General features: G+C 33.0%; 1 protein-coding gene and 1 long non-coding RNA gene across 4 annotated transcripts in view; one reads left to right on the top strand and one right to left on the bottom strand.

Annotated features, from left to right (window-relative positions):
* LOC126739889 (band 3 anion transport protein) overlaps positions 1 to 19,257 on the top strand; it is a 124,949-nt gene that overhangs the window by 56,580 nt on the left and 49,112 nt on the right. For both annotated transcript variants that reach the window (XM_050445710.1, XM_050445711.1), the window contains 5 exons: positions 7,373 to 7,661; positions 7,719 to 7,950; positions 15,651 to 15,907; positions 15,967 to 16,220; positions 17,394 to 17,563. In XM_050445710.1, the coding sequence (XP_050301667.1) occupies positions 7,373 to 7,661; positions 7,719 to 7,950; positions 15,651 to 15,907; positions 15,967 to 16,220; positions 17,394 to 17,563 (1,202 nt within the window). The remainder of the gene's footprint in view (positions 1 to 7,372; positions 7,662 to 7,718; positions 7,951 to 15,650; positions 15,908 to 15,966; positions 16,221 to 17,393; positions 17,564 to 19,257) is intronic.
* On the bottom strand, positions 280 to 18,999 carry LOC126739892 (uncharacterized). 2 transcript variants are annotated; one of them, XR_007661723.1, is made up of 5 exons: positions 18,780 to 18,999; positions 17,356 to 17,600; positions 10,229 to 10,459; positions 502 to 610; positions 280 to 434 (listed from the first exon to the last, which is right to left on the bottom strand). It is a non-coding gene; the product is annotated as an uncharacterized LOC126739892 (long non-coding RNA). The 2 variants fall into 2 exon arrangements; XR_007661722.1 differs by lacking the exon at positions 10,229 to 10,459.

The following is a 19,257-nucleotide window of genomic DNA, read 5'->3' as shown; positions in this document are numbered from 1 at the left end:
ACAAGATGTTTTCACTGTACCATTGTCTACCACCTTCAAAAACACAACATATTTAATAATTTGGGAGCTTTATATGTTAGACATTTTCGAGTTACACTAAAATGGGGGATGGGTATGATTAGGTGTTGATGTGTATTTGCTCTAGAATTAACGTTAACTAATAAAATTTTTAAAAAGGTTAGTACAAATTAAGAATCTAAGTACATTTTTAATATAAAGTTGGGTAACACTAAATATTCCAGATTGTTCAAATAAAAGGTTGGAGGGAAATAGTCTGGATTTAAATAAAAGATATATATTTATATAAAACACGCGCGCCCTAAATTTATAGCACATTTCGAAAAAAAAAGTAAATTTTTTTTTGGTTACATAACATTCATGTTGTAGATGTTCCTGGTTAGCCTGAAGCAAGAGGAAGCAAGGATGGACCTAACCTAAAATTTTAATATTTCAATTATTGTTTGCAGCTTGTTGCGTGTATGCAGCACGTTTTTTACAAACCTTAATAAACAAAAACTTTAATTTTTACAAAAAAAATTCATAAGCTCTTCGAAAAATATATGTTAACATTTCATTCTGAGTTCTCATTGCTGCTGCTGCTATATAAATCCTAAAAAATAAAACTTTATACAATTTGTTTGGTACCATTGTTTTCAAGCTGGTTAGTCTCTTGTGTAAAGAAAGGCTATAAACTAGGATATAGGAACTTAAACTTTATACAGTATTTTAAACTTTAAATATGTAAAATTTAATACAAATCTTTTCACTGCTATCTTTCGCCATTGATTCTACATAATCCATATCAACTTCAGATAAGCTAGTTGTAGGCATTTTTGCGTCCATTGCAAGTATTTTTTTTGCGTCTGTAGTAAGTTGCAGAACATTTAAAGTCTTTATATCTCTTAATTTTTTAAAGCAAAACGAAAATAATAAATCCCAATAATTCCAAACAAAAAATGAATTATAATAATAAAAATATAGATTAAGTAGGTTATCGATGGCCTAGGCGCAATACCTCGTATTATCAATTTTGGCTAAATCGAGTTATTATGTTCCTGATATTAGGTGGAATATTGTGCGCCATCGATCCAAAGCTAAACGCACTTCTTGCAAAATGAACGCGGGAAATCGGTTTCTACAATAACAGGTATCAATGCGAGTCGGTAACCCAGTGGAAATAGCTCGTATCAACAGTTTTTACATGGCCAGTAGGATAGGTGGCTTTTGCTCTAGTGATTTTTTGGTTTTCTTGTGAAAAATAGGTAAGTTTCGGTTTAGTTTATCTGTAAAACGCATTAGGTCTTTCATAATAATTTTATCCAATATCAAAATCAAAGCCGGTTAAAATTACGTTTAAAGTTGCTTTTGTTGATACAGGTTATTACAATTTTATATAAATTTTTGTTACGAGCTATTTCAAATGGCAATTGTAAATTATTTAATATAATTTTGTTTCTATTTGTATGATAATATAGCTGATCTGATCTTGTCGGACCAAGGCCAAGGACCCTTGAGGTTGAAAAAACTTCAAATAGAATAATTTTTTTAGTTTTCCACCATGACATCCAGGGGAAACGTTTGGTTCTGCTAGCACGCAAAAACACACAACCTCTCAGAGATGATACAGACAATTTTAATAACCAAGAATCTTCATCAGATTTATTAACAGAACGCATTAGGGATATCAGAGATAATGACATACTTCAACAGGCACTGCAAAGCAGTTTTCTCTTTGAAAATAAAGCAAATATTGATGATATTTTGCCGCAAAATATTGGTGAACTGGGTTATCAGAAGCTACAGGTTTTGGCGAATGTTCAGTCTTATTCTATAGAAAACAACATAGAAATCATTTCTGGAAGAAAAAGCTATAATAAATGAAAAAATACCTAAAAATGACAATCGAACAAATAAAGGCGATGATGCAGATTTTGTTTCTTATGAAGAAGAAGATATCCCAGGCAATTATGAGTGTATTCTTAATGAAGAACACCTTCAGACACAGAAGACAAAGAGCCAGGTTTGAATGAATGGCATGACGATGAAAGCGGTACTGCCATATATGAAAATAAACAAGAAAAAAAGCGTCGAAGAAAATCTAATCAGGACGAATGGTCAAGAGAAAAAATCAAAATAAAGAGGATGGATGAAAAAGAATACGTAGGGTATACTAGAAATAACAAAAATCAAATTTTTCATAACAAACAAAGAGCAGCGCGACCTATCGTCGTTCAAGTGTTTGAAATACAAAACTAGATTTTGTGCCTCAATATCTGACAAAGAACGAAACCAAATTTTTTTCAGCTTTTGAAAAAGAATCAACTGGGACCAAAGAAAGATATATGTCGTTGCGCTTATAAATATTGAATCTACTGAAAGAAAGTATGTTGAAAATTCCAGACGCAGTTTAACATACGACTATTTCTTACAAGTTTGCAAAAAAAAGTTTTTGTCTACACTAAGAGTGAACGAAGCGACGGTTTCGAACTGGTGCAAAAAAATGAAAACGGTATTATTCCTGCCGCCGATGTTTCCAAAAAAACTAGAAAAGCCTTAAAGGATGCTCCCCGACCTAAAACAGAAAGTTAAATTGGACTGGATTAACAATCAAAGTATTTAAAAATATTTTTTAAAGAACTTCTCAAAATGCCTGCATACTATTGCGGAAAAGATTCCACAAAGCAGTACCTTGAATATGATTTTCAGTCAAATAGTCAAAGTGTCAGGAAGATAGACAAAACGTTTTAAGTTATTGGTGCTTTTCCGAGTTATTTGACGATCTTGACATAGCACTGTACACTCCGAAAAAAGATCAATGCAATACCTGTGTTGCTTATAGAGCAGGAAATATTGAAACAATAAAATACAATAATCAGATTGCTCTTAAAGAGAAAGCAAGGCAGGCAAAAAATATTGTTTAGACTATAATTTATTTAGTCGCCGCGCCAGCCGCATGATATGATTTTAATATTTTATTACAGGCGGCATATTAAGTTTTATAAACAGTCTTAGCTTTATAAACAGAGTTATTAGATTTTAATTTCTTAAAACCGCTTATTCAATTTCCTTACTAAAGCCAACAAATAGTACAAAGATCCTCCTATCATCAAAAATGCAACGTTTCATTATGTAAGCATTTTACACAGCCACATTCTCCACTCCATCCATATTTTTACATTCACACTTTTAACTTTAGGCCAACAGGTCATTTAACAGTATATAACACAAGAGTCGGTTAGAATCAGAATTTTACTTTGTAAAATTTTTATTTGTATATTTTATACAACAATTAACAGAATTGTACGGTTAGTGCAGTGCTTTATTTCATTCTTCTAATTACACTTATTTACCGAAAAATTGGTGTTTTATTGAAGGAAAAAAAAATCACAACCCAGAATACCGTGTGTGGAAAAGTCCAAACACAAAACGTGGTCCTTCGAGCCGGATTGGCAGATTGGTGGATTGGCAGACAGCAGATAGGTAGGTATACATACGTATATTAGGCAGAAGTCACAGGTACATCATACCAAGCAGTCGACAAGGTAAATTTTTTATATATCGCAACACACATCGCCAAATTTTATGCAAAATTGTGAACGCAAGGAAACAAGCAGCATCGGAATCCAGAAAATTCGTCCTTTTTCCCAAGCGAAAAAAGGTGATTTTTTTGATTTTGGTGTCAAGCATTTCGATCTTCTCTGGGGTACCAATTGGCAGGCATTGAGACACGCTTTCGACGACGTAGTGAATCTCCGGGTTTTTAGCCGCTCCAGAGGCAGACTAATTTAACAACATTAGGTACTTCACTTCGCTACGGGACTACTTGACGATTCTTCGGCCCACTTTCCGAGTTTAAGTCGTTAATCATTTTTATTTTTTATTTACATTACCTTATTTAACTTTAGGATATATAGGTCAAGAGCGGGAAAAGGTTCATCGACGTCATATATCATAAAAGTTCGAGTAGCACATTATTTTTGAGTAGTACGTGTTGTTGGATAGTGTTACAATCTTTAGTTTATTTACACTTTAATTTTTTTTAATTAACGTTGAATTAATTTATTTTTAACAAAATGCCTGAAACACAATCATCCTCATCAGAGGACTTAAACGTTAAAATTCTCTTTAACACGAAATAGAATTTTTGATGCTCTTTCAAGATTTACAAATTTTGTAAATACATTTTCTGATCCAAATCAAATTGGCCAATTACAGGTCAGGTTAGAACGGCTACAATCATTATGGCCTGAATTTGTATCAGTTCAGAGTGATCTGGAATTATTTGATTCTAAGGATCACTCATAATTTAGGATTGACTTTGAGGATGAATTCTTTGAATCTTCAGGTTTGGTTAAAACTATCATTGATAAACATCTCAGAGATATTCATCAAGCAGATCAGGAATCCCAGATCGCAGAGTCGATTCCGCAAAATTTCCAAAACGCATCATTGCAATACCATTCAAACCTACCCAAAATTTTATGGCTCCTATGAGCTTTGGCTACAATTTTCAGATACTTATAAATCTTTGATACACAATAGTGCATCACTAAGCAATATAGAAAAATTCTGGTACCTTAAATCATGTTTGAAAGGCGATGCTGCCAAACTTCTTCTCTCATTGGAGGTTATTGAGTCTAATTATTATGTTGCTTGGGATATTTTATGCAAGAGGTATGAAAACAAACGGGTCATAATTCAAGCCCATATGAAATCACTTTTTGAAATTCAGCCAATTAATAAAGAATCTCATATTTTACTCAGAGGTCTTCTTGATAATGCAAATCAACTTCTTAGAGCTCTTAAGTCATTAGGCTTACCTGTTGATCAATGGGACTGTTTTATCATATTTCATATAAAATCTAAATTAGACCCTTCTACTAGACGTGAGTGGGAAGATATTTCTTTAAAAATTAATACAGACACGCCTACTACGGATGATTTATTTTCATTTTTAAATAAGCGTTGTCAAATACTAGAAAATATTGCATCTTCCTCAACCTCACATAAATCCGAATTCAAGCCTCAAAACCGCAGTTCAAATCATTCAATAGCTTCCTCAACTTGTTTAAACTGTAAAAAAGATCACTTTATTTTTTCATGTGGTGACTTTTTAAAACTCAGCATCCAAGATAGGTTTGGCAGGATTCGTGCACTTAAAGCTTGCACAAATTGTCTGAAACCAGGTCACTCTGGTAAGGAGTGCCGCAGTACTGCAACATGTAAAAAATGTTCTTTGAAACATAATACTTTGTTGCATTTTCCAAAACCATTTATAGGACATAAACATAATCCTAATAATATTCAAGTCGTTTCAGAGTCCAATATGCCTCGAGAGTCCGCTATTGAATCACAAAACCATGATTACCAAGTTTTATCTGTCATTAATGCATCTTTATCATCCAAAACTCAATCTCAATGCATCTTACTTCCTACAGCTTGTATTTTAATTCAAGATAAATACGGCAATGATCACTTTTGTCGAGCTTTGCTTGACAGTGGCACTCAATTTCCTAGTATTAAAAGTAGGGACACTAGTATTAATAAAGGACGATAACACAGCTCCATTATTTTGGAAGCTAGGTCGTGTAGTAGAGTGTTTTCCCGGTAAAGATAATATAGTGCGTGTAGTGAACATTCGTACAAACAATGGTATTTTGAAACGTGCTATTACTAAGATTTGTGCTTTACCCATAGACCATAAGTAGTGGTATAATAAGTTCTTATACTTAATTTTAAGATTAATATTTTAGCATTAACTCTTTTTATTTTTTAGTTTATAAGATTTTCACCGCATTCAAATATTGAATTGCAATTTGTTAATTATAATATTCGTAATGTACATTATTTTAATTCACTTTTTACACATTTTTTTTAACATTATTATTTTTTAGTTGGTTTTTTGTACTAAGGTTGTTTTATCATTATTTTATTTGATTTTTAATTTTTTTTTTTTGAAAGTTAACCCTTTCAAAGGGGGCGGTATGTTTAGACTATAATTTATTTAGTCGCCGCGCCAGCCGCATGATATAGATTTAATCTTTTATTACAGGTGGCATATTAAGTTTTATAAACAGTCTTAGCTTTATAAACAGAGTTATTAGATTTTAATTTCTTAATACCGCTTATTCAATTTCGTTACTAAAGCCGACAAATAGTACAAAGATCCTCCTATAATCAAAAATGCAACGTTTCATTATGTAAGCATTTTACACAGCCACATTCTCCACTCCATCCATATTTTTACATTCACACTTTTAACTTCGGTTAGAATCAGAATTTTACTTTGTAAAATTTTTATTTGTATATTTTATACAACAATAACAGAATTGTACGGTTAGTGCAGTGCTTTATTTCATTCTTCTATTTACACTTATTTACCGAAAAATTGGTGTTTTATTGAAGACAAAAAATCACAACTCAGAATACCGTGTGTGGAAAAGCCCAAACACAAAACAAATATAAATAAAGAGAAAGCCAAGGAAGGTAAACGTCATGTATTTGTTATGGATCTTCAACCAGTGAAGATGTGTCCTGTAAATAACGCCAATAAATTTTACCTGAAAACTAGATTAAAGGTTCACAATTTTACCATTTATAATTTAAAAACTCATGAATGCAAAACTATTGGTGGAGTGAAGTTGAGGGGGATTTATGTTCTTTCATATTTACTACAATTATTATTAATCATTCGAAAAAGTATTATCAAGACGTATCAAACCGCATAGCTAAAAAAACGAATGTAAAATATTTTTGTAAATAAGGTTGTCTAACAAATACGATTTTTAGCTAGGTAAATAAAAATTGCACAAGGGAAAAAAATACAGTTTATTGTGTCTCCTGAAAAGTTGTTAAAATGTTGATACGAGGTATTGCGCCTAGGCCATCGTTATGTTGAATTGAATATTTTTTCTTCCTCTTATTCAGATGAGGAAACGTTGTTCTTACTGGGTTTTTGATTCGAAAAATTGTACACGTCTGCACGTCGTTGTTTTAAGTGTAAATTACTATTGCTACCATCTATAGTAAAAAAATACGTTGTAAAAACTGCAGAGTTTTACAACAGTTGCGATACAGGTGCAGTACGTCGAAGTTTGGTCGAAAAGAAACGTCGTTGCAAAACCAACTAAATTTTCCACTGAAAACAACGTTGCAACTAGTGAAAATAAGAGTTGATCTCAACTTAGGTGACTGCAAATTGTTACTTGGATAACCAAAATTCTTTATTTTATTCTGGATTTCGATTACGTCAATGAGAGGTCCTTTTTTAACTGTCCTAACGACCAAGAATATTAGTGCCCTTAAAACTATTTACTCTAAATTTCTTAAACCTTAATATGAATCCGTCTTAACTGTGAATCCTTACTTTTAGGTCCGTTATTACTTTTTGACGAATCGCTGTTTCAATTCTGCCAGGCGCAAGGAATAGAGTTCCTGACCGTCCGGATATACATAAGTTTATGGCTGGTACTTATTGGGATAATAGTTGCGGCCTTCGAAGGGAGCGTCCTCGTAAAGTTATTTTCACGGTTCACCGAAGACATTTTTTCGGCCCTCATTGTGTTTCTGTATATCATTGAAGCGATTCAGAAGATTTTTGCCGTTTACGAAACTCATCCCATTTTACCTAATTATTGTGAGTATAATTGGACTTCGTATAGGTAAGGATGAGTGTAATTTTATTTGAATTTGGTTTAGTAATGGAGAATGTTTTGTAGCAATACTACGGATAATGATACTTTAGGATTAGACTATCAAGAAAATATGACAAATATGGACGCGTCGTTCATAGAAGTGATTCATAAGGATAAAGTACCTTACCATAACCAATCTGGCAATATCATCAACCAACCTAATACGGCTTTATTTTGTACGATATTAACTTTGGGTACCTTTGCCATTGCTTATTATTTGAAGATTTTTAGAAATAGCCACTTTTTGGGACGATCGGTAAGTACCATGTACTAAAAACTTATCAAATATTTATATTGAATATAATTCAAGTTCTGGTGACCCTATAAAGATATTATGGACATCGACGTTTCGATTTGTATGAAATCGTTTCTCAGGAGACTCTAGTTTTACAAGTCTACGTTGCGTTGATTTGCCTATAAGATAAATCTAATGTCTCCATAACTTTTCTGTATTTTTAATGCGACATCAAAAATATTTGTATTTATTTTTCTAGGAAATCTTTCACTTTGTACACTTTATGTTATTTATTTTATGAAAAGACGAGTTCCATGAACATTTTTGAAATGTGCATTTTGCATCAAATAATAAATCTATTTTTGTCAGATTCCAAGTACATTTCTTTATACATCAAACCAACTATAATATAAGTTTAATAAATATAATGCGTACTTTCTTAGAATTTGACGGGAACAACAATTTTACTATTCCTGGAGGTTCTAGGAAGGCGAACAAGAATAAATTTCTTTTTATTTCTATTTATTTGAAAGTAGACTGAAAATCGAGAAAAATATTTAACAATTTGAAAAGAGTTATAAAAGTTATATTATTGTACTTTTGTTATATATTACATTCAAATTTAATAGAACTATTTAAGTAAATGTCGTATTCTTTAACAGCATATTACACTTTTAAAATAGCAGTTTCCTATAATATATGCAATCGCATGTTTTCATGGAAATATATAATAGTCAGATTATATTCATGATTATTGTCCTCATTCTGCGAGAAGTTACGATTTATTATTTGAGTTAGATCAGGACTTTTAATTTATTGTATTTGTATCTTCAATGTTGCATAATTGCTTATTTTGACTGTCTATGTTTACATATTCATTGATCAAAATATATCGCAATAAATAGTTAAAATTACCCAAGCAATTCAAAATTTTCTATGGGTTTGTTTATAAAAAGTATAAAGTGAAATAAAACAACACAATTTTAGTGGAGAGTTATAATCATGGTCAACCCTATTTCGTTAGTTGGTGCATATGAATTTAGTTCAAAAGGCACACTTTAAGAATAGAGAAAGTAAATAAACAAGATAAGAAGATTGGATGATAAATTGAAAAATCATAGTTGAGATTAGTGATGTAAATTCCCTTCGTGCTATGGCGAATATTCGCCCACGTTCGCGCCCGATAAATCGTTCGTGCGCGAAAGATAAATCGTTTCTCTCGTGTAGAATAGAAATAGTATCGGAAATAGGACAATCAAAAGTTTTAGGTCTTGTTACAGACAATGCAGCTGCAGAAGTCAAGGCAAGAAAAATTGTTGCTGAAAAGACTGGCATCATCCAGTATGGTTGTGTTGCCCATTCTTTAAATTTGTTGATTGGAGATGTTATGAAATCTGAATCTCTGAAAAATTTTGAAAATCAATGCAAACAAATTGTTAAAGAAATAACAAATTCACATGTTGTACTTGCTACGTTTAATAAATTACAAGTAGAGAAAACTGGTAATGCAGTAGCTTTAAAATTACCTGTGGTAACTCGGTGTGGATCTCGGTGGATATCTTAATGTGTATGGAAATCCTATGGAGCACCAGACAAATATTAAAAATGCTAGCCATTTCGGAAGACATCAGTGACAAATTAAGCATAGCAGTGAAAAAAATTTGTCTCGATGATGACATATATTGGATCAAGCTTGCGAAGGTAATGAGAGTTTTGTCACCTATTGTTAAATGGATAACAAGGCTGGAAGGAGATAACCGGCAAATGTCTGACGCCACAGAAGCCTTTTATGAACTCCATTATGTGTTTCTAAAACAGGTACCTGGGCTACCAGTCACCAAAAAAGAGGAAGAAACGCTAATCAAAAACCTAAGTGATTGAAAGAGCAAAGTTGTTTGCGGAGTGCATTTACTAACACGGTATCTAATGTAATAATATATTTTAAGGATACAATTTATTAATACACTGGCTGCCACTAATGAAAATTTTCGTCTTCAAGAAAGTGAACGAAGAAACATTTGCGAAGCACTATTTATGGGGCATTGTTAGCAAAATAGATCCTGTAACGTGGTGGCAGGGTTATTGCTCGAAAACAGCTATCAAGGATTTAGCAGTAAGCATTTTGACGCTTCCGCGACTGAGCGAACATTTAGTAGGTATTCGTTAGTCCATACTAAACGTCGAAATCGTTTGACGGTGAAGAGAGCGGGAATGCTAACCCATATTGCCTGTAACCTTAATCTGATGGCGAAAGAGTCCCAAAGACAAGGTGAATCAACGTCAATGGAGGTATACCAACCTTAATCCTTGGATCCTTCCACGTTTACACAGACAGCTCCTCCTCTGGGTGATCAGGTCCATGATTTATTATTAACATTAGAATCTGAGAATTCAGAGACTTATGAGTCCGATGACGAAGAGAGCGGGGCCTACAGTGTTCACGATTTCGATTCCAATAGTAGCATTGGGCCAGAAAGTTTCGATGGGCTTGACTACTCTTGATCTTGATATTGATCCACAATTAGAGTACCTGAGTTAGGTTAAAACTGTATTTTTGGTTTATTGTAGATTGCAGTTTATTTTTTTATATAAAGCTTTTTTTCGAGTTATTTTTTACTTCTTACGCCATAAAACGTTTCTCATGTTATTTTCATGTTACTTTACTTACTTTGTATTTGTATTCACATAGCATAGCACACAAACTATGCTCAGTTTTTAAGAATATAATATCAAACCTGATCGGTGACATAAATTTTTGTATATACTTTAATAGCCCCTTCAGATATAATATTTGGTTATTTATGATGAATATTCTTATTCTATCCGGATTTATGAATATTATGATGTTAAGGTTTTTATAAAGTTAGAACAATAATTTAGTGTCGGTATTTTACAAAGCATTAGCAGAATATTGAGAATTTTTCTAGGCATTTTGAGAAAAAATCATGAAAAATAAATTTTTGAATACTTTACCACATCCCAAGCATAAATTCTCAGGTTTTTTTCATTTATGCTTGTTTATTCTCGTTCATGCTCGTTCGTGCTCAGGGAACATTCTTCTAAATTACGTGCTCGAGAATTTTACATCACTAGTTGAGATAAACTAATATCTGCACATTTACAAGAACTTTTTAATAAACCTTAATTATATCTGAAAACATGTTTATATCGAGCTACGCTATCACTTCTATGGTGGATTTAATTTGGATTTCTACGTGATATACACGGCTTCGAAATAATAAAAGGCATTTTTATAGATTAACAATTTTTTTTTCAGTTGCTTTCCTTACGGGATTTTTAATTGAATAATCTACCTAAAAACAAAAATTGTTTCTAAAATCCTCACGGAGTAAAATTGGCCGCCTTTTTTTGTACGATTTAAAGTTGTTGAGTAGAAACTAAAAAATCATATGTGTTCTGCAAGGAAATTTTCCATTTTCTTCAGAAAAATATGAGATAAGCCCTCTGAAACCTAGTCCGAGACGTGAAACCAAGATGACTCATTCGTATTTCCAAGTTCTTTGTCCTCTGATAACTCTTGGTGAGGCTTTAGAAATCCATCAGGATCCTTACATAAACTTCTGGTTCATGTCAGTACCCCCAATGGTCATATTTCATTCTTTAAATAGTCGTTTTTCGAGATTGAACTCGGGTTTCCTAGATTTCTTCTCAGACTGTCATCCATATCCACGAAAGTAAGCTCCAGTTAGAATTTTTTTCAAGAAATTCGGGTGTTCTGCAAGAAAATTCTTCATTCAATTCACTTAAGAATGAGAAAAGCTCAAGCTCTTTACACCTAGTCCAAGACATGAAACCAACATGATTGATTAGCATTTCCAAGTTCTTCCTCTGATAACTCTTGATAAGGCTCTAGAAATTAATCAGGATCCTTATGTGAACTTATGGTTCCTGTCAGTTCCGTCCAATGGACAAAAGCCATTCATTAATCAATCGTTTTCTGACTCTTGAGTTTCCTAGATTGCCTCTGAGAATGTCATCCATGTCCACTAATATCAAATTCTTCATTTAATTCAGAGAACGATGAGACAAGCTCAAGCTCTTTACACTTAGTGCAAGACGGGAAACCGAGATGACTCATTAACATTTCCAATTTCTTTGGCCTCTGATAACTCTGGGTGAGAATCCAGAAATTCATCAGGATAATTATGTGAACTTCTGGTTCATATCAGTACCTCGGAATTTATTTACGCTTTACAGCTTGCTCAAGGACACGAAATCTATGAGATAAGGACACTTCATTGGCTCTTAACTCCGTTGACCTTTGGGAACTTTTAGTGAACTTCCAGTTATCCATTATGAGTTTTATATAAGATGTTTGACCATTATGAGTTTTACGTAAGATGATGATGATGACATTTTGGTTCTAAGAGTACTTAAACTTTAATTTTCTTTTTCTTACAAATAATTTAGGCTTTTAAATAGAGCTGAAGATTCCAACATATCCAAGATATTGAGGTATTATTTTCAATTCCGCTGGATTTAATAAAATTATACTGATCATTCAAATATTCAACCGTTTTTTGCTTTGGTGCATTTTTCGATCTAATTGATTTATGAGTTTCTGTCTCAGAATCATGGATACGATCTATATCATCTCCAGTAATATTTTTTTTGAGGTAGTACGGAAGGTGAGCCAAACGGAAATGGTGAATAGGTGAGGTTACTGGAATTAAAAACGCATAGTATTTTTTTGTTTTTCCTCAAATTTAAGGAGTAATAAATTTTTTCCCTTTTTTATTAGATTTTCCCCGTTTTTTACTTTAACCTTCAATTTTTTTCTAGTTTTTGGCAAAAATGGCGCACAATTAATTTTATTTTAAAGACTAATGTTGTCTCATTCAGATTTAGGCAATAACTGAGAAAAATATTTAAAGAGAAACTAATAGTGGAGTAACAAACTTCCTCAAATCAATAGAAAAAAAAATTTTACGTCAAATTTACAATGGAAAAAATAATAATAAAAAAAGTTGTGGGGTTTTAAAATGTGTTAAAAAACTTCTCTAGTTAATAGTCTTTCTAGCGATGTGCCACATGTAACAAAAATAATTAGGTAACTTACGAAAAACAAATAAGTTTGTCTTCAAGGACGCGTGAACCAATTTCTTGAAAGCAACCTAATTGAGCAGGTATAAACTTATGCCTCTTTCTAACACAACTAAACCTGTAATGCTATAATCTCCTTTATCATTCGGCGACACCCCCTTTGTGCCCCGCTACCACAGATTACCTAAACTGTTTAGGTAATCTGTGCCGCTACCTTAAACTGTTACTTGTCACTAACCATAATACGAGTATTATTTAGTCGAGACTTGTCTTTCTCCGCTACTTCACGTATTTTTAACTCCGCTCTACGCATATTGTTTTTGTTGTTCATTTTCGTTAACTTTGTTTTATTGTTACTGTTGCCTACTATGGCTGGTGCCTTTACAAACGAGGAGTACGCCGATATCCTAATGGCATATGGTAGAGCTGATGGAAATGGACGAGAAGCAAAAAGAATTTACCAAGAGCGTTTTCCCAATAGATGCCAACCTAATCGTCATACTTTTGAAACGACCTTTAGACGCTTAAGAGAAACTGGTAATCTAAATCGCCGTGAACCCGGAGTTTGCAGACAACGTAATGTTGCTGATGACGAACGAATTCTGGAAGCTTTTGACGAAGATCCCACAACGAGCATCCGGACTGTAGCTGCCAATCTAAACCTAAGTGTATGAAAGGTCTGGTCTGTTCTTCATGCCAACGGAATGCATCCCTTTCATTACACTCCCGTGCAAGATCTTGAAGAAAACGACTACCAAAGACGCATTCAGTTTTGCCGGCTCCATATGGACGTGGATAACCGCGATTTCTTGAAAAACATACTGTGGACAGATGAATCCAAGTTTTCAAGGGAGGGAATTACCAACTTTCATAATTTGCATTATTGGACCCCAAAAGAAGAAAACCCAAAAATGAAGAAAGTCGTGTCCTTTCAAAGGAAATTCTTAGTAAACGTTTGGGCGGGCAGGCCTAAATGATTATATAATAATACCCTTATTGGTCCATATTATTTACCGGATAATTTAAGTGGGGTTAATTATCTAGATTTTTTATTAAATGATCTGCCCAAACTCTTGAACGGGGTTCCAAATTTTCTCAATGAAGAACAAATGACGTTCCAACACGATGGGTGCCCAGCGCACTGGAGATTGGCGATCCGGGAGCACCTAGACAATGCATTTCCCAATACTTGGATTGGCAGAGATGGCCCTATCCCATGGCCTGCAAGATCACCGGACTTGACGCCGCTTGATTTTTACGTCTGGGGCTGTGCAAAAGAACTTGTGTATTTCGAACCTATAAATACAAGGGAACAATTGATAGGAAAAATTATTGACGCTTTTGTAATAATGAGACGGGAACTAACATTACAGTATACCACGAGAGAAATAAGAAAGCGATTTTACGCGTGTATTAGAAATAATGGCCATCAATTTGATCAAGACTTATAAATAAACGATTTAAAGTAAAAAATATGTTTTTTTTTTAATCAACCTGTAAAGGAAAGGGTCATGGAAACGAAAGGACACAATAGGTTTAGCTGTTTTATAACGGTGAAAGAGATAGCGCAACAGATTTAGCAGTGTTAGAAAGAGACATAAGTTTATACCTGCTCAGTTAGGTTGCTTTCAAGAAATTGGTTCACGCGTTCTTGAAGACAAACTTATTTGTTTTAAGTGACCTAATTATTTTTGTTACATGTGGCACATCGTTAGAAAGACTATTAACTAGAGAAGTTTTTTAACACATCTTAAAACCCCACAACTTTTTTTTATTATTATTTTTTCCATTGTAAAGTTGACGTAACATTTTTTTCTATTGATTTGAGGAAGTTTGTTACTCCACTATTAGTTTTTTTTTAAATATATTTCTCAGTTATTAACTAAATTTGAATGAGACAACATTAGTCTTTAAAATAAAATTAATTGTGCGCCATTTTGGCCAAAAATTAAAAAAAATTTGGAGGTTAAAGTAAAAAAACAGGAAAAATCTAATAAAAAAAAGGAAAAATATATTACTCCTTAAATTTGAGGAAAAACAAAAAAATACTATGCGTTTTAAATAGCCAGTAATCTATTCACCATTTCCATTTGGCTACTCACCTTCCAAACACCCTGTATAACCGACAGGAGATGGTATTTATTTTCTTTACTCGAAAACTTTGCATCGTTCAATAAAAAGGAGCAGGAGATCAAATTTCTCTTTAAACTGAATGAGGATTTGAGAAATAATTTTTTTTTCTTAAAACGTTCTGTGTTTCGAAACCCAAGCGTTTCTTAATATTCGTTTATGAAGAAAATTGGGGCTTATTTGGAATACAGAATGCGCTGTTAAAGTTTAGACATTGCAATTCGGGCCACGACGATGAGAAATTCCTTTGATCTTTTTCCGAATTTTTTTAAAAATTACTTAGGGTAGGATATCATTGATTGCAGAACTTTTACTTTTCATAAACAGAGGTAAAAGGCGCTAGAGCCTGAATTAACAATCATGACAATAACAAAAAAACAACCAACAAAATATACGATTATGGAATTATTCTATACTCTTGAGGATTACTATAAATCGAAACGTCGACATTTAACCAAGCCGGTTTCGGCTTTTTATATAACCCATCCAACACTGCCACCATAATTAAATATTATTAAATTTTTAAGGCAAGAAGGGCTCTCGGAGACTTCGGAGTTCCGATAGCAATAGTAATAATGGTATTCCTGGATTTTATGGTGCCGCAAATTTTCACCGAAAAGCTCCAGGTGCCCGATGGTCTATCACCCTCTTTGCCTGGACTAAGGGGTTGGTTCATACCCCCAGGGGGCATAGAAAAACCATTGCCCCTATGGGTAATATTCGCGGCCGCCATTCCTGCCATGCTGGTTTACATTTTGCTGTTTATGGAAACTCACATTTGCGAGTAAGTGAGAAAAACAGACTGTAAACCACCAGGACTTATATCTTTTACACTTTTTTTAGATTAATTTTAAATAAAAGCGAGCGAAAACTTCAAAAGGGTGCTGGTTACCACTTGGACATCGTTCTTCTGTGCTTAATTAACTTGATGAGTGGATTTATCGGGTTTCCGTGGCAGTGCGCAGCTACTGTGCGTAGTATTGCGCACACTAGTGCGCTCACTGTTATGTCGAGGACGCACGCTCCGGGTGAAAAACCGTATTTGATCGAGGTTAAGGAGCAACGGCTTAGTAGCTTCATCGTTGCTGTATTGATTGGTAAGTAAACATTTTTCTTTTGAGGATTTAAATGCGTAAAAAGAAAGTTCATGTGTCATTATTGAGAGAGTCTTAAGCTGGTAAAATATTTCTGTTGCTATTAAATTATATATGTTTTTTTAAAAACCGCTATAACTTTACCCAAATAGTTAATCCGTAATCTCATAAAACTTGAATCTCAAACATTCAATGAATATTTCGCTTATTAAATCAATTTTCTAGTGACGTCCTCAAGGTTCAAAACATTGAAAGAACACCGGAAGAAATGCCTTTTTCTTTTAATTTCGACAGGGCACATTTTTTTCATCCATGTTTTTTGACTAAATTAACCAAATAATTCTATAAATTTATTAATGTTAGATTTAAAATTTTCCACGATCATTCAGAGAATGTCAAACTATTGTATAAAAAACTCAAAAATATTCCTTTAATATCTAAAATATTTGAACATAGATATGAAGGTGTTAATGATATTTGCCATTTGGAAATTGCGAAATTGAAGAACGAGTTTATAGAATAAGATATTTTTCAAGCTACTCGTCAGTTTCTACCCTTTTTCACTTTTTTAAACACGGCTCTGGAGTTTTAACTGATATTGACTTAATCCTCCTCTTTATGACATCGCTATGAGGCAAATATTGTCTACAACTAATAGTCCAACCCAACCCAATTAAGCTCTTATTTTTTTATTATTAAAAAATTATATTAAAGACGAATCATTAAAACATTAGGTCCTGAAATCAATTTCCAAATGGGACCTATTTAAACACCTCAAGAATTACAGAAAACTTTAATTTAATAAGTCAATATTTATGAGCCACTCTGCTTTAATACGAGATGGCGCTACCGAAGGCTTTAGAATATCGATTTAAACTATTTGTTTTGTTTCTGCGCGACATCTCTTCCCGACCGGGCAATTCATTTATAGTATAGAAAACTGTATCTTATTGGATGTATAGAATTTCCAAGTATTGGCAATATAGTCGTTGATTGACTATTTGATCAAGAATAAACTGTAAAGCTTTATGATATTTACTGAAACCTATTGAATGCATGGTTTAAAATAAATAAATATGCATTGATGATGAACTTAAATGAAAATTTCAGTAAATCTGTATTAGCTAAGAAAAGTTACCGATGGAAAGCAAATCTTAAAATTTATTTTGATTTCAGGCCTATCAGTATTTATGTCTAGACTTCTCCAGCTGGTGCCTATGGCGGTACTGTTTGGAATCTTTCTCTATATGGGAGTGGCGTCCACTGATGGCATTCAGCTCTTTGATCGACTTAGAATGTTTTTCATGCCCGTTAAGCATCATCCGCAAGCGTCGTACGTCAGAAAGGTAAGTGTGAAGCATACAATAGTAAAAATAGTAACATCTAAAATATAAGGTTAAGGAATTGACACACTTAATAGTAAAGGTGGGTTCATAAATTCCGTACGGTATGCAGTAAGAAGTAGGAAGTAAACTCCATGCCGTAAGGATCGTGCGAATTCATAATATAAAAACGTAAGAAGTATGACGCAAGAAATGAAATTAAACCATTTCATAGGTGTTACTTCTTACTGCTTACCGTACGGAATTTATGAATCAGGCTTTACTTTTCCAGCAAACCACAGATGTAAATAGCTCCGCACTACGCGCACTGCGGAGCTATTTACATCTGTGCAGCAAACCAATGTTTCCACACTTTATGTTTGAATCGTCAAGTTTTTCAAGAAGAAAAACGTGCTAATAATGAAATCTAGGAGAATAGGGTTCAAAATTATCAAATAGAGTTTCAAATTTTTACCCTAATTATCGATATCCATTTTAACCCACAAACATCGCCTTAGCTCAAGAATTTATTGGCGAAATTTAATGATATTTAAAATATATTATTTACTCCCTCCCAAGCTATATTTACATCATGTGCGTTTAAAATTACGTCAGTATGCGTTTAAAATTGTTTTTTTAATTATTTATTACAGGCAGAAATAAAATCTCCGTCCACGGGATGGTTACATTACATCTATATTTTATTAACGCTATAACGAATAAATTAATGATAAATAAATTAGCAGTGATTGCATTAAACGACGCGATTGTTAAGTTAATTTTAAATAAAACAAAAGATGAACTTAATTGGTATTAATAAAAGGAGTCGCGCTTTGTTTATTATTTATATTGCAAGAAAGGTTATAAATACTCTGCGTTCTACATGCTTATATTTAATTTTATGTTAATGGTATATAAATGAAAGATCCAATACAGATGCTGATCAATTTTTTTAACTTAAAACCATATTTTGAAGAATTAGGAGTAGTCAAGGAAAAATGTATTGTTCATCTAAAGAGGCTTTTAATTTTGATTTGTTTTTCAAAGAAAGTTAGCTTGTTGAGAAACTTCCAAAATATTAGAGCACCTCTATCTAATTTCTTAAGAATTAGAAAATGATATATTTCCACCGTGGTCAATAATAAATCAAAAATAAGGTTTGCATTAACCAAACTATTCTGTTTGTCACTTGATTAAAAAGACTTGAGCTACTATCTACAGTAAATACCCCGAGACTTACGCAGTCAAATGCATTGGAGAAATCACAAAATATCGCAGCTGTTCAATATTTGGTTCCAGGTAAAGTAACATCAGAGAGGCAAACATTACAACATGTCGTAACTTAAAATGTTTGAATGTGACAAGTTGCCACTGGTCTTACTTATACTCTAACTTACATCCCTAACAACATGCACGAATTTGTTGTTCCATTAAATAGGGAACTAACTAAATAATTTAAATTCAACAATAAATCTCTAAAATGGTTATTCTTATTAACGTGCATGTGGCAAACATAAAAATAGCCTTATCTTAATACGCTGATATACTTCCTGCATTTATTTGTTTTTCGAATGTTTATTATTCGCGTCACGTAATCTAATATTGCAAGCAACTAATTTATCTAAATGTTATAATTTTGCATATTGTATCATCAAATTAATATACAGTGAAAGTCGGATATAACGACGGCGAAGGGACTACTGAAAATGGGTCGTTAT

The sequence above is a fragment of the Anthonomus grandis genome, chromosome 8 (genome assembly GCF_022605725.1).
Source record: "Anthonomus grandis grandis chromosome 8, icAntGran1.3, whole genome shotgun sequence".
Lineage (NCBI taxonomy): Eukaryota > Metazoa > Arthropoda > Insecta > Coleoptera > Curculionidae > Anthonomus > Anthonomus grandis.
Note: the sequence above shows the minus strand (reverse complement) of the source record. Positions and strands in the feature narration are given on the sequence as shown.